This window comes from Octopus bimaculoides, chromosome 3 (assembly GCF_046866305.1).
Source record: "Octopus bimaculoides isolate indiv1 chromosome 3, ASM4686630v1, whole genome shotgun sequence".
In the NCBI taxonomy this organism is placed as follows: Eukaryota; Metazoa; Mollusca; class Cephalopoda; order Octopoda; family Octopodidae; genus Octopus; species Octopus bimaculoides.
Genome location: NC_142930.1, coordinates 75,068,011 through 75,083,601, shown reverse-complemented (window position 1 = coordinate 75,083,601; position 15,591 = coordinate 75,068,011). Strand labels below are relative to the sequence as shown.

The window sequence follows — 15,591 nt, the reverse complement described above, 5'->3', positions numbered from 1 at the left end:
TGGAAATATTAAAGATTTCAATATAACTTTGAAGGTAATATGTATAACCTTTTAAATTGATTTTGTGGTTTGGAGAGAGAATACTACAAGTACAATCAGCTATGGAGGGTTTTGACTGTAAAATACTGCTATCTGAAATGAGAGATGAGAATGGACCATAAGTAACAAAACTTAGGTGGTTAACATTACAAAGAGTGGGTGACTTTGCTGATATCAAGTGCAACATCATTATTTTTGACATATTCCTCAAAGGTGAGAGAAAACTGAAGTGTGACATAAAAGAGCAAGTCTCCATTATGTCTAGCTATATCTGAGGAGATGCTGAAAAGTTCCTGGCTTTGGGTATGAGAAAATACAGGTGGATCAGTTAATTATGATTTTATTCATCATATTCTCAGATTCGCACACTTATTGCAGTGGTCCTTCAGTTTTTCTAAGGACCACTCTAAAAGGAACTCGGAAGGTTGGGCCACCAACCAGGCCTCTGTAGCAGCAACCATTTCCAAGTCAGCAGTTTTTTGTATTTTAGCTATTGGGAAGATTTTTTTGACAGCAATTAGAACTCCTTTAACTTTTTGCATACCTTTCCTGTGAGATATATTTGTTAATAATTATAAAAGTACAATGAATTATCTCTATTTTCTATTTGTTTTTTATTGTTGTTGTTTTTTATTTTCCGAAACACTTCTTTTGCAGTAATTATCTATCTTGTAGCTAAGTAGATTTCTCAAAAAGAAATAGACAGCAATAACCTTTGAATTTGTGATACTACTTTTCACCTGTTTAAGTAAAGGTCAAGAAAGCTGAAGAGTCAGAAGTGAGCAGGCAAGTTAACATTAGGTGATTTAATGCTTCAATAAAAGATAGACTGACAAATTATAATATCAGTGTATCTACTTCATAGCTATACATATTAATTATTTTCTCCACTGGGCTGGTGGAGTTGGCAGAAATGATGAAGTGATGCACTAAATATATTGCAGTATTTAATTTCATTCCTCTTGGTTCTGAATCCAAACAATTTTTTTTTTTTGCTTTTTTGTCCCTCATGGGGGTTGTAAAAAAGGTAACAGTAATATATTAAGGTTAATTTTGGTGAATCTACCACTCTCCATCAAAAATTAGCTTAATGTCTAGTAAGAAAAAATATCCATTATCTTCTATGTTGCAAAATAGTTATTATTTCTTTGCTTCTACTTCATTGTATTTGACAGCCTGACCTCATGATATAATCTCTCCCTTGTTATGTGTGTCATAATGACAGCTCTTATTATGAGCTTTCAAGACATGAACATCATTTCAATTATATGTAAATTCATATACACACACGCACACATATATTTATACATACATACATACATACATACATACATACATACATACATATATATATATATACGCATATATACATATATATATACATACATATATATATATACGCATATATACATATATATATACACATATATACACACATACATATATATATATATATTCATACATATGTGCATATATACATAATATATACATGTAAGAATTATATGTAAATGTGTTTTTCTCTTGCAATTCTGAAGAAATGTGGTGGGGTGAGGACCTATAAAGGATTGTCTAAAATTAGTATTGATTTCTAATTTAAATACAAGACCACATATTTACAGGGAAGAGAGATGAGATTGTGTCATCTTCATACATTTCTCATGAGCTTCAATGGCACAAGTGAAATAATAAATTACTTCAACCAAGACATAAAACTTGGCCACACATTCCATTTGTTAGGAATTCAGAAATTTTTTGATGCGTTTTTTGTTTTAAGTTTTTACTTCATATATTAATGTTTCTTCCCTTTTTTGTTTGTATTTTTGTTATGTCTCAAGTTGTCTGTCAAAAAATATTCATAATCTCAGTATTTGAGATTTCAATAAGTTTTTTGCAGGTGAGATGTTCAAATGGTTAAGGCAATTTAGTGTCTTCTCAGAGGCCATGAGTTCAAATCCATTGCTGGCATTTTGTTTTATATATATATATATATATATATATATATATTTACTCCAGTACTTTAATTCCCTCAGGTGTTAGGAATAGGTACGAGATCAAATCTGAACCAGTATCAGACAACAGTCTGCCAAATAGTCAGTTTAACTGTCAACAAAGAGTTACCAGATCAGTCTGGTTCAATGTCATATCATTGTACACCTAACAGCCAGCAATGGGTTCTATTTACCCTTTCAGCTTGATATACCTTGGACAAATGGAAACAACATTGAGAAAAGAAGATTCTTTTTAGTTTTACATTGAACAGATCTACTTTTCTAGTGCTGGTACTATGAGAAAATGCACCCAGTACACTCTGTAAAGTGGTTGGCATATGAATGAAGATAACATAGAGTAGAGAGAACTCATGGATCTTGCCAACGATATGGCAACTTCTTTACTGTTGGTGCCAGGATAAAATGCAGCCAGTACACTTTGCAGGTGAAGGCACATGGCTCAGTGGTTAGAGTATAGGGCTCATAATCATGTGGTAGTGATTTCGATTCCCGGACCAGGTTATGTGTTGTTTTCTTGAGTAAGACATTTTATTTCGTGTTACTTCTGTTTTCTCAGCTGTAGAAATGAATTGCAATGTCACTGGTGTCAAGGTGTATTGGCCTTTGCCTTTCCCTTGGATAACATTAGCTGCATGGATAGGGGAGGCTGGTAGGCATGGGTGACTGCTGGTCTTCCATAAACAATCTTGCCTTGGAGAGGAATTTCAAAGTGCATTGCATGGTCATTCATAACCAAAGGGGTCTTTACTGTTTTTACACTTTGTAAAGTGGTTGGCTTTAGGAAGGACATTCAGTCATAAAGCCATGCCAAACGTGGAGCATGCAAGTGAAACGTTTTCCTTTAAACCATTTATGAGAGTAGTAACTCCATATAAGAACCAGCTTGGACTGTTGATGACCTATCCATCTCAGGCTATTACAGAATGCAGGTTTAAATCGATGATCATACTGATGGTCAACAAACAGTCTATTCCACACTAAACATTCTACACAGAAACACATTTATATTCACCATTGCTAATAGTAATTTATTATCTATGATTGGATGTATAATTTCTATTTGCACATAGAGTTTTGAGAGAGAGGAAACAGGAGAATCATAAAGTTCACTGACATTAATACTAACAGCACATTTCTTCATAAATCCTCATATCGAAAGATACTGTAAGATTTCTTAAATATTAACTTATATCTTTCTCCAAGGAAGAAACACAACATCACCTAAGTTCAATCACATCATTATACATACATATCAATATATTGATTTTTTTTCTTTTAACCCAGAGCATTGTTTCTAATATCAATGCTTCAATAATATGGCTGCAGGTACTCTGCTGAAACTAGAACAAAAATAACAAGTGTATATATATATATATATATATATATATATATATGTGTGTGTGTGTGTGTGTGTGTGTGTGTGTGTGTGTGTGTGTGTGTGTGTGTGTGTATGTGTGTGTGTGTGTATGTGTGTGTGTTTGTGTGTGTGTGTATGTGTGTATATATACATACATATATATAGACGTATATATGTATTTGTATGTTTTGTATACATATGTATATGAATGCATATATACACACAAAATATATGAATATTTATGTATGAAATTACATGTTTACTTGAGTGTATAAGTGTTTGGTTTAAAATGGAAATGTTTACTTTCCCATCAGAATTCAACTCCAAACTATTAACCTTATATTTACTGCCCTGTAACAACTCATGAATGCCATATATTTAATTCATTTCAGAATGATAATTTCTATTTGACTCACCTAAAGGCCTGATGAAGACCCTGTATTTAATTGCTTTTGTTTTACAGAAAAGTTCCAGTGACAAATTAGAGGCTGCTCGATTAAAACAGGTTAGCTTGTGTGCACTGATGCTTTAAAACTAGTTTCAGGGTTTTTGCCAACCACTGTTCCTTCACTATATTGAGAAACCATTTGAGCAATATCTTAGCTGCTAAAACTTAGCACATACCTTCTGATTTGTTTTTTGTTGTTTTTTTTTAATTAATATACATCTTTGTCTTTTTAAAAATGGCTTTTTACTTTTGAATTTTTTTGTCCTCTTTGCCTATTGCTTTTTCAGATAGCCAAGCACAATATTCCATCTCTAAGAATGTATAAGTTTTTACACATTTTTGCTAGCTTTTGTATATCTCTAATTATATTAGGTTGTTAAAACATCAATTGCAGTTGACATTTCTAATGATGTATCTGTTATGACATTCAGTTCTATATCTATGAATCAATGGGTCCTAAAATATGTATCTATCCTTCGTGTAAGCCACATGATTCCAAAGTATTTATTATGTTCCATGCATGTGCAGGAGTTGAACATTGCTTAAAAAGAAGCTAAAATATTGAGAAGCAATTCTTTCTTTCCATTGGCCTTCCATTCAATTTGCTTACCATGATAAAAAGCATGAGCTTTCAAATATTAAGTCTTCAATTGATTTCCACATTTTTCCCTTGCTTGTTTTCTTTGGCTTCCACCTATGTATAATACACACACACACACACACACACACACACACACACACACACACACACACACATACATGCATACATTTTAATTGAACAATGTCCTAAAATGTTTTTGGACCACCCTTGTAGATTCTGTCTTCATTTAATATATCAGGGGTACCCTTGCACAACTAACTTCTCCATCCTCTCAATGAAAACCAGAAATCCAAAATGCAAAGGAGAAGGCAATGTGATATCTCTCAACCAAGAATTGAACTTGTATCATAGTCTCAGATTATTTACATTATCCTATAGATTTTGAAGTTACATTTTCAGAAAATAACAAGACAATATTTATTGAAGTTGCCATGGAAGTCTCGAAAAAGAACAAAGTAATTACTGAGTATTATTAATATGAGTATCTCCATTTAAACTGATAATTATTGTGTTCTATTTTAGTTGACTAATTATTCTGTTCACTTCCTATATTATTGATAATGGCAGTACCATATTTCATATTGAAGTGTATTTATATTATAGGAATATGGCCAAAAAAAGAACAAGCTGTCTTGCTAAACTATAGACAGTATTTTTGAGAATACCTCGAGCCATCTTAAGAGATAATTCTCACATGATATTCTCATCACTCTGCAGATAAAAGTATTGAACAGCTCTATGTATTCAAATTAGCCTGCAGGACTTGGACAGCAAGTCTTATTTCAACTTTTTCCACAATGATAGCTTCCTTAATAAGTCACTGATATATATATCTTGAACACTTCCTTATTGATATTTATACCTTTTACTGCATTTAGAATTGAGAGGAAAAGGGTAATATTTATGACAGCATATAAATATATTCTAAGCCTTTATTATCTCCAGTTTTACGGTTGCAAAAGAAGCAGATAAAAGATAAATGTCCCCCACTAGGGAGGACACTAGCCTGCTAGATGCAATATTCCTTATAAGCGCTTGTACCTCTACTTGCTTAGATAAACTAAGGTCACATTTTAAAATATTTTTGCCTGAAAATAAAACAAAATTTCTGCAATTTGTTTGAACTTAAAACCTGTGGACTGATAGTGTAGTAGCTTACCTACACAGCAGTCACACCTCTACATTTTGAAACATGAATTAGATATGTACAATGTGTATGACAGTCCAAATTCTTTGCTGAATATGACAGTTGTTTGACATCTTGCCATCTTATGTTCCATTTAAAGAGATGCACAAAGATAAGTGAAGACTAAAGACTTTGTTAGACTAATGTGGCACAAGCTACAATGAAAAACCGATAATATGAAAGATATCAGAGATAGCATCTTTACTAGTATCATCGGTAACACTTTCTGTGTACAAATTAGTCATAGCCTACATTTTGAAATAGTACCAAATGGGAAAATAACTTGGAAAGGTGTTTCAACAATGTACTTGGAAATTTGGCAGTGAACATATTTTCTTGAAAAATGTTGAGAATAGAAATAAAGTGTGTGCATACCTGCATGTGTGTGTATGTGTGTGTGCTCATGCATGTGCATGAGTAAAGAGAGGCAACAGAGGAGTAAGTATTGTAAGAGATTTGTTAATTGATTTCTCTACTTTAGAATGTTGGTGATGAAAGCATTATAAAAATAGCAAGTGATGTTAGAAAAGTCTTTTCTTTTTTAACTGGACTTAGGTCTACATTTACATTTTCTTCATGATTCTTAGTAAATGTTCGTTAAAGAATACTGTGGTAACCAGGACATGAGCAGAGAAGAGTTTTTTTTTTTTTTTATTTATTTTTTGTTTTTTTGTCTCAACTTATGCGGGGAAATTGATCCCTAAACAAATCTGTAGAAATCCACAAACTGACTGCTGTTCAGTTAGACACTGTAAGCTTTGTAGTGTAGTCAGTAACAGTGTTGCCTGGCAAAAGATAAATACATGGTTTAAATTTTGTAAGCTGGTCTGTTTCTTATTTCTGTCTCAGACTGGTGCTGTACTGAGTTACAAATCTGTGATAAGAAAGAATATTTCTAGAAAGAATTTATTAGTGATTTCATGTTCTAATCAAATCAACATCAAAACACACAGACAAATCACAAAAAGTACATATGTGAAGATTTAATGCAATTCTATCAGATATGGAATATACTGGTAAAAGAACATTAATATAACAAGTGGATTTTGTTGAGGATTCATAGCATAGTTGCAGTGACAGCATAAATGCATCAACCACAATAAGTGAGTTATATTTATATGTTTGAATCTAAATATAGATTTCCAAAATAAATTTCTTTTGAAAGATATGTTTGGAAAGGCTATCCTTTTGTACAATCTTCAGAGATGCTATATGTGATCTGGACTTAGAGCTTTGATAGAGTACTCATGTTTAAATGAAGACCATGTGTAGATACTGAAACAGTTTGATGGTAGAAGAGGAGTCTCAACCTTTTAAGAAAGCCCAAAACTTTTACACATAATGATAGGGTGCACATTCACCCTTTCCAACACTGAGATAGGGGAAAGAAGCAAGGAAATTCCCCAATGAAAGTTGCTGATTGAGGAGAGTGTATGAGGGAGCTACAGGTTACTCCAAGTAGATCCAGCATAGGAACCAGCTTTTGAAGTTGGTTGCAACACTGTCAAAAGTGTCATTAATGATATTTAGCTAAAGGAAAGCAGCTTCACCATCAGGGATTAGTCACATAGATGCTGAAAATATATAACAAAGTAGAGCATACTCAGGCCACACAGTGAATCAGGCAGTACAGGGAAGTGTTTTTCTCAATGATTATCAGAGCTGCATTCTCATCGACTGTTTAAGAGCAAAAGAGATGTTATTAGAAAGGAGCAACTACATAGACATTAAGGTGATAAACAAAGTTACAAAGTTATAGCAAACTAAATTAGGTAATAGATTAGCTTAGCCGAGATACAGCTTGAATCTGTACCTGGAGTGAGAACCACCAGTGCTCTCTTCTTAATGAGAAAACTACAAGAGAGAGCCTTAACCTAGAGTAACTTAGCTAGCATTTGTTGACTGGAAAAGGCATTTGACAGGATTCCACAATCCGTAGTCTTTCAGTCTCTAAAAAAGCTGATGAATGTAGATGAAAGATTTGTGAGAACCATACAAGTCATGTACAGGGATGCTATCAGTAAAGTGAGTTAGCAATGAATTTAGCAAGGAGTCTAGCATGCAAGTCTGTCAGGGTTGTTCTCTGCAGCCTCTTATTAATTATAGCTCTCCATGCTATTACATAAGAATTCAAATGGCTATCCCTAGAAATTCCCACATATTGTTCTCATAGTCAAATATGGAAACAAAACCTAGAATCAAGCAATTTAAAAGTGGACCTGGTAAAGACAAGAATACAAAGCTCTGCTTCTTTTGAAAAGTGCCCTTTCTATGTATGCAAAAAGGTATGAGTAAGTAGAATCACAGGCAAAGTGACAAACATGAAAGACTTCCTATATAACTGGCACTCTATCAGTTATGACATTAAGTGTTCCAGTTGATCTGATCAACAGAACAGCCTGCTTGTGAAATTAACGTACAAGAGGCTGAGAACTCCACAGACACACGTACCCTTAACATAGTTCTCAGGGAGATCCAGTGTGACAAAGCCAGGCCTTCAAAATACAGGTAGTACTCATTTTTACCAGCTGAGTGGACTGGAGCAACATGAAATAAAGTGTCTTGCTCAAGGACACAACACATCACCTGGAATTGAACTCACAGCCATATGGTCATAAGCCAACTATCCTAACCACTAAACCATGTGCCTTCACACTTCATACATAGCAGATGCATAAAAGTTATTAGTTGAAAGTTCACCTACAAAGTAAATTCTTTCAAATGACTAGAAGGTTCCATTGAAGTAGATGATTGCTTCTGGTTCCCTGGGTAATGTAATTAGCCGTGGAAGTGGGTGTTCTAAAAGCACAGTAGCCAGAGTTAAGATGAAGTGTAAAAAGTACAGTAGGCCATTACTTCTGCTGGCAATAAAAAATAAAGTGATTCTCTCTCTCTCTCTCTATCTCTCTTTCTCTCTCTCTCTCTCTCTCTCTCTCTCTCTCTCTCTCTCTCTCTCTCTCTCTCTGGGTTAAATTGTATGATACCTTTGTACAAACTGTGATGTCATGTAATTACAAAACATGGACAACTGACCTGAAGAATGCATGAAGGCTGGAATAAATGAAGTGAACCTGCACATACTGCAGTGGATGTGCAATGCTAGTGTGTATGAACAACAATGAAACAGATCTGTTGAGAGTAAAACTGGCTACAAAAAGAATCAGCTGTTGTGTGCAAGGGAAGTGACAGTGCAGGTGTGGACATGCGATGCTCATAAGGGATAACAGTTTGATAATGAACTGCTTAGTAATCCAACTGGAAAGGACCTACAGAAGAGGAAGACTCAGGAAGTCATAAAGGCTAGTATCAGGAGATGACAAAGGACCAGAACAAGTTATGTTGGGCTGGAAAGGTCCCATTTAAACCATGCAAGCATGGAAAGTAGGATAAACTCAGAAGAGGAGAAAGAGGATAACTACTACTACTACTACTACTACTACTACTACTACTACTACTACTACTACTACTAGTAGTAGTAGTAGTACCTTTTTAGAAACCATCCTCATCATCATGATTATTATTATCATTATTATTATTTTTCTTAAGGTGGTGAACTGGCAGAACCATTAGCACACCAGACAAAATTTTTTAGTGGTATTTTGTCCATCTTACACTCTGACCTCAAATTCTGTCATGGCCAGATTTGTCTTTCATCCCTTTGGGGGTTGAAAAAATAAGTACAAGTTATCCAGGGGGGGGGGGATGTAGTCAACTTCCCCTCCCCTCAGAAACTACTGGCCCTGTGCCAAAATTTGAAATCATTATTATTATCATTATTATTATTATTATTATTATTATTATTATTATTATTATCATCATCACTGTTGGTTATCATAGAAGGCACCGAGCTGGCAGAATCGCTAGCACACCAGGCAAAATGCTTAGCGGTATTTCATCTTTACATTCTGAGATCAAATTCTGCCAAGGCTAACTTTGCCTTTCATCCTTCCAGGGTTGATAAAATCAGTACCAGTCAAGTACTGGGGTCAATGAAATCGACTAGTCCATGCCCCCAAAATTTCAGGCCTTCTGCCTATAGTAGAAAGGATTATTGTTATTATTATTATTATTATTATTATTATTATTATTATTATTATTATTATTATTATCATTATTATTATTATTATTATAATTATTATTATTATTATTATTGCTTTTGCCCAGCTTCTAACTCTGTAGATGTACTACGGTGTCAGCTGTTCACTACCAGTGAACTCAGATAACACCGCTTATTTTTCGAGCACCTTCCGGAGTTTTCGAGCGGTTCCAAGCAGTGCAGTTTTCTGCAAGTGCTCCACTCTTATTGTAGCCCCTATTTGTTCCATGTACTTCTCAAGATTTTTACTCACTGTTCCCAGGGCTCCAACAATTATTGGTACTACTACCACCTTTTTTATCGACCACAACTGCTTAACCTGTCATATCTATTGACTTTTCTTTCTTCCTTATTGCATACCTTGTTGTCAGCTGGGCATGCTATATCTATCATCCAGCATAGTTTGTTTTCTTTCTCAATTAAGACTATGTCTGGCTTCCTATTCTCTATCTCATGGTCGCACTGAATCATAAAATCCTACAGGATCTTTGCATTTTCATTTTCGATGATGCCTTCGGGTTTATGGTTGTACCAATTTTTTGCTCTGTCAAGTCCATACGTTTTGCAAAGTGTCCAATGGACAAGCCTTGCCATATTGTCGTGGCATTTCTTATACTCTTTCTGGGCTAGTGGCATACATTGACTGGTAATATGCCATACAGTTTCACCATTTTGTCCACAAATTCTGCACTTATCACTTACTGATGTGCTGTCTATTCTGTATTTTATATAATTTGTTCTTAGTGCTTGCTCTTGGGCAGCACAGATTAGAGCCTCAATTTCTGGTTTTAAATCACTTTTAGTCATCCACAGTTATCTTTTTTCTCTGCCTGTCTTATCTTCAACATCCCTATGAAATTGTCCAGTGATCATACATATGTTGTTAGTAACCCCTAATTTGAGCACCATTTTCATCTACAGGGTTGATCAAGTAGTAACACTCCATGACCACAGCATTAATTGGTTGCTCCATCTTCACCGTGTGTGGTGGTCCCTTTCTGGATATTGACAGGTTGGAGCCGGACCAGAATCTCTGAGCCTGCCGGGTGCAACACTGTCACCATCAGTGCCATCAGTTTCATTACCACCGTTATTCACAATATTTTGTTTTTTCATTGTCACTCATATGAGGTAGCGATTATCAGGCTGTGCAGTTACCAGTGTTTTTATTCTGACACCATCACTAGCTGTATCATTAATCAGGACATGAGGAGATTCCACCCGCTTCCTTTCATTATTATTATTATCATCACTGATACTATTGTTTTTATTTTTTACTATTTGTCATCATCATTATTATTATTATTATTATTATTATTATTATTATTATTATTATTATTATTATTACTACTACTACTACTACTAAGACAGCAAGCTAACAGAATGCTTAATGGCACTTTTTCTGGCTCTTTACATTGTAAAATCAAATGTTAGTAAGGTCAACTTTGCCTTTTCCTCTTTTTGAGGTCAATAAAATAAAGTACCTGTCAAGTACTCAAGTACTGGATCAATAGTATTGACTTACCCCATCCCTTCGAAATTCCTGGCCTTGTGCTAAAATTTGAAAGTATCATTATTATTATCAATAACATCATCATCATTATTATTGTTATTACTATTATGAGGCGACGAGCTGGTAGAGTTGTAAGCACACTGAATAAAATGCTTAGCGGTATTTCATCTGTTGCTATATTCTGAGTTCAAATTCTGCCGAGGCCGATTTTGCCTTTCATCCTTTCAGGGTCAGTGAAATAAGTACCAGTTGAGAACTGGGGTCGATTTAATTAACTAGCCCCCTCCCACAAAATTTCAGGCCTTGTTTCTATAGTAGAAAGGATTATTATTATTTTCATTATCATCTTCTTTCAATTTTGCTTCCATTTTTTTGCCAAGTGTCTTCCTGACACCTAGGGCAGAGAAACACATTGTATACATCAGTAGGCCATTAAAATAAACACATCAGATTGTTCATTTACAAAGTCATGTGATAGAGAAAAAGAGGAAGAAAGACAGAGGAAAAAGGAAAAAATAAAAAATAAAAAAGTAAACAAAGAAAATAAAGGGGAAAAAAGAAAGAAAATTCACAGCGACAATGCTCTTCTCAGTACATGTGATGTACCACCAGTTAAGACAATTTTCTGCACTTCCTGCATGGATGGTAAGCCAGGGATTATTCTTAAATAATTTTCAGTTCCTTTTTTGATCATTCCAAGTGCTCCTATAATTACTGGTATTGTAACCATCTTGAGATGCCACAACTTTTCGACTTCCATTAGCAAATCTTTATATTTTCTGAGCTTATCAAATTCTTTAGCTGAGATATTATAATCACAAGGTATGCTCATGTCAATCAATAAACAGATTTTATTGTTTTGGTCTTTCAGAACAATATCTGGTTTATTTGCTTTGATAGTCTGGTCTGTACATACTGGAAAGTCCCAAAGAATCATTACATTTTCTTCCTCAGTTACAGCCTCATTTCTCAGCAGTTTTGATTTTATGATGCTGGCACATTGTTCAATGTAGTTATTGGCCAACTCTGTCATGTCTTGATTTGTGCTAAAGTGTTAAAACCTTACACCCAGAGATTAGGTGGTCCACTGTTTCAATCCTATCATTGCAGTATCAACACTTTGGGTCTACACACTATTTTTCATCACTTTGGCTTGATATTCTGGGTTAATAAGCTCTGATTTTAAGCAGCCAAAATAAAGTCTTCTCTCTCTGCCTTTAGCCCTGAGCTCCATAGCCATTGATGGGTGTACTTCTGGTCAACATCAGCTTGTTTGCTACTGGCCACATATTTTCCATGCAGAGGTTTTTGTTCCCACCTATCAGCCAATTGTTCAAATGCATTTTGCTTTGCTATTGATTTCACCTTCTTTGCAATTACAGTCGCTGCACTTCCATCAAGCTGTTCAACTTGGGTATTATGCATAAATTCACTTGAAAATTTTTTGCTCTCCTTCATAACAAAATGAAGCTTCTTACATCTTTCATGGATTCCAGTGAGCTTTAGCATCTAGTCATTAAATGTTTCAAGATATTTTACCAGTCCTATTGTGGTGGTTTTGTAAGAGATTTCATACTGGATCAAGCCTTAACCTCCTTGAGCTCTGGTAAAGACGATCTGTGTCTGCCTTTGGGTGGTGCATCTTATTGCAAGTTAGCAATTTATGGATTTTCCTGTCAATCTTCCTTATTTCACTCATATCCCAGTTCAACACATTGAAACTGTAAATAACAACCGGAACTGCTAAGAAATTTAGAGCTAACACCTTATAATGTGCATTTAACTCGGATTTTAGGACTGCTTGAACTCTCCTGTAACATTCCTTCCTGATCAAGACCAAATTCCATCCCGATGTCATCACTGAATGCTTTCACCATACATAGTAGTCCTTCAAGCTCATTATCATCATTGCCATAAAGTTTTAAGTCATTCATATAAAATAGATGATTTATTTTCTTGTCGCCAATTTTATATCCATACCCTGTTCTGTTAAGTTCACTTGTAAGGGGGATCAGGGGTATGCAAAAAATTAAAAGTGAAAGTGAGTCACCTTGGAAAATGCCACAGGTGGTATTAATATTTTTTGTGGTCAATACTCCATTAGAGTGGTGTAATTGGAGATTCATATTCCACACTGACATGCTGTGCTTCAGGAAGTTTGAAATCACAGGAGAAATGTTAAAGATATCCAGCGATTTCAAGATCCATGAATGTGGTATGCTGTGAAAGGCTTTTTTATAATCAATCCATGCGGAACTGAGATTTCTGCGTTTGTTATGACAGTTCTCAAGGATCATGCGATTGATTAATAGTTGGTCTTTGCATCCATATGAGCCTCGCCAACACCCTTTTTTGTTCAGTGATTGATTAAGAGTTGATCTTTGCATCCATGTGAGCCTTGTCAGCACCCTTTATTATTATTATTATTATTATTATTATTATTATTATTATTATTATTATGAGTGACGGCGTTCTCAGGGAAACTCTAGGCGTCGACAATGACCAACTGAGCAGTATATTTGGCAGAACTTTCAGGCCGGGGCCCATGGATAACTTCCAAAAGTCCCTTGCCTGGCAGTGCTACCAAGGGATGCTGCCTGTTTGGGATAAACTCTACTGGCACAGAAGATATACAGCACATGTCCTTGCAGGTGGGGCCTAGTAAGAATTTTCTCCAGGTTGAGTAGCCTGTCCTGCTCAAAAGGTCCCTGAGTTAGGTTTGTTTATGGATGATGAACAAAACACCCAAGTTTCCAGAGGTGAATTATTCAAACCCCAAAGAATTCATTATTATTATTATTATTATTATTATTATTATTATTATTATTATTATTATTATTATTATTATTGAGTGAGAGAGCAGTGCATGCCATCAAAGTGACACTGGGATAAAATATACGAAGCCCAGTATACCCATCATGACTACCCGTCGGATAAGAGTACACCAGGCACATGCATCACAACTATATGTGTGACATAGTGATCTTATATCAAGATAAACAGTGCATGACCTTGCAGGTGGGGCCCAGTTAGAATTTTCTTCAGGTTGAATAACCCATCCCGCTCAAAAGGCCCCATGAATAGGGGTTGTTTAAGGATGTTGAACAAAACACCCATGTTTCCAAAGGTGAATTATCCAAACCCCAAAGAATTCCTCTCAATACATGGCTATGATGCTCCCCCACTACTTCTGCTTATGATCAGAGATGCACATATTGTCAGCCACTAAAGGACATACTCAACTGGTTACGGTCAAACAACTGACAAGCAAATCTGTGGTATTGAGCAGAATATTTGCTGTAGCCCATCTGTTGTTATTATTATTAATTATTATTATTATTACTTCTATTATTATTATTATTATTATTATGTTCATTGACTATATATTTTATTACACTGACATTAGCTAATATTCTGTTAGACACTTCAAGTTCAGTTTAGGTGCTCACCTACCTATTATTAATGCATGAACCATTTGTTGTGTCAACACATTACAACACATTAACTCCTGTGTCCTTCTAAAAGATTACCAGTGTTAATCGCTTGTCTCTTTCCAACTAACTGTTTTAAAATACAAGATTTGGACATTGTTTTAGTGCATGTGAGTAGATGTGTGTGTGTGTGTGTGTATTATATGTGTGTTTCTGGAACACAATTTTCTCTTACCATTAAATTTCACCACCACCACCACCATCCTCATCATCATCATCATCATCACCACCACCACCACCTCCACCATTATCATTTTAACATCTTCTAACCCATGCTAGCATGGAAAACAGCGTTTTAAATTATGATAATGATGGCGACAATGATGATATTCGATGCTTCCATGGGTTAGACAGAGGCAGATTTTCAATGTCAGATGCCTTTCCTAACACCAGCTCTCACCTATTTCCATTTAAGGTAGTAGTTCCCTAAGACCAGATATGGTTTTACATAAGCTTAGAAACAAAAGACACTGCTTGCATCACAGTGACACTCATTTACAACTACCACTAGACTAGGGCACTCATACACACACTCACACTCACACATATACATACATAAATACATACATACATACATACATATATATATATATATATATATATATATATATATATATATATATATATATATATATATATATATATATATATATAAAAATGAGAATGTGTGTCTGTCTGTCTGTCTGTCTGTCTGTCTGTCTGTCTGTCTGTCTGTCTGTCTGTGTGAATCCCTAAAACTCGAGAACTACGCAACCAATTTCATTCAAATTTTACAGATGCCTTACTTAGGGTTCCAGTTGTGTTTTAGTCAAAAAAAATTTTAATTTCTTGCAGAGTTCGAGCCCACGGCA

At 35.0% G+C, this 15,591-nt stretch overlaps 1 protein-coding gene across 15 annotated transcripts in view; it reads left to right on the top strand.

Annotated features, from left to right (window-relative positions):
- The window catches only part of LOC106883961 (transmembrane protein 245), a 501,684-nt gene that overhangs the window by 263,512 nt on the left and 222,581 nt on the right, over positions 1-15,591 (top strand). For 7 of the 15 annotated variants that reach the window (XM_089349234.1, XM_052966324.2, XM_089349231.1 and 4 more), the window contains exon 10: positions 3,869-3,910. The exons of the other annotated variants lie outside the window; for them this stretch is intronic. In XM_089349234.1, the coding sequence (XP_089205360.1) occupies positions 3,869-3,910 (42 nt within the window). The remainder of the gene's footprint in view (positions 1-3,868; positions 3,911-15,591) is intronic. 15 annotated transcript variants of the gene reach the window in all.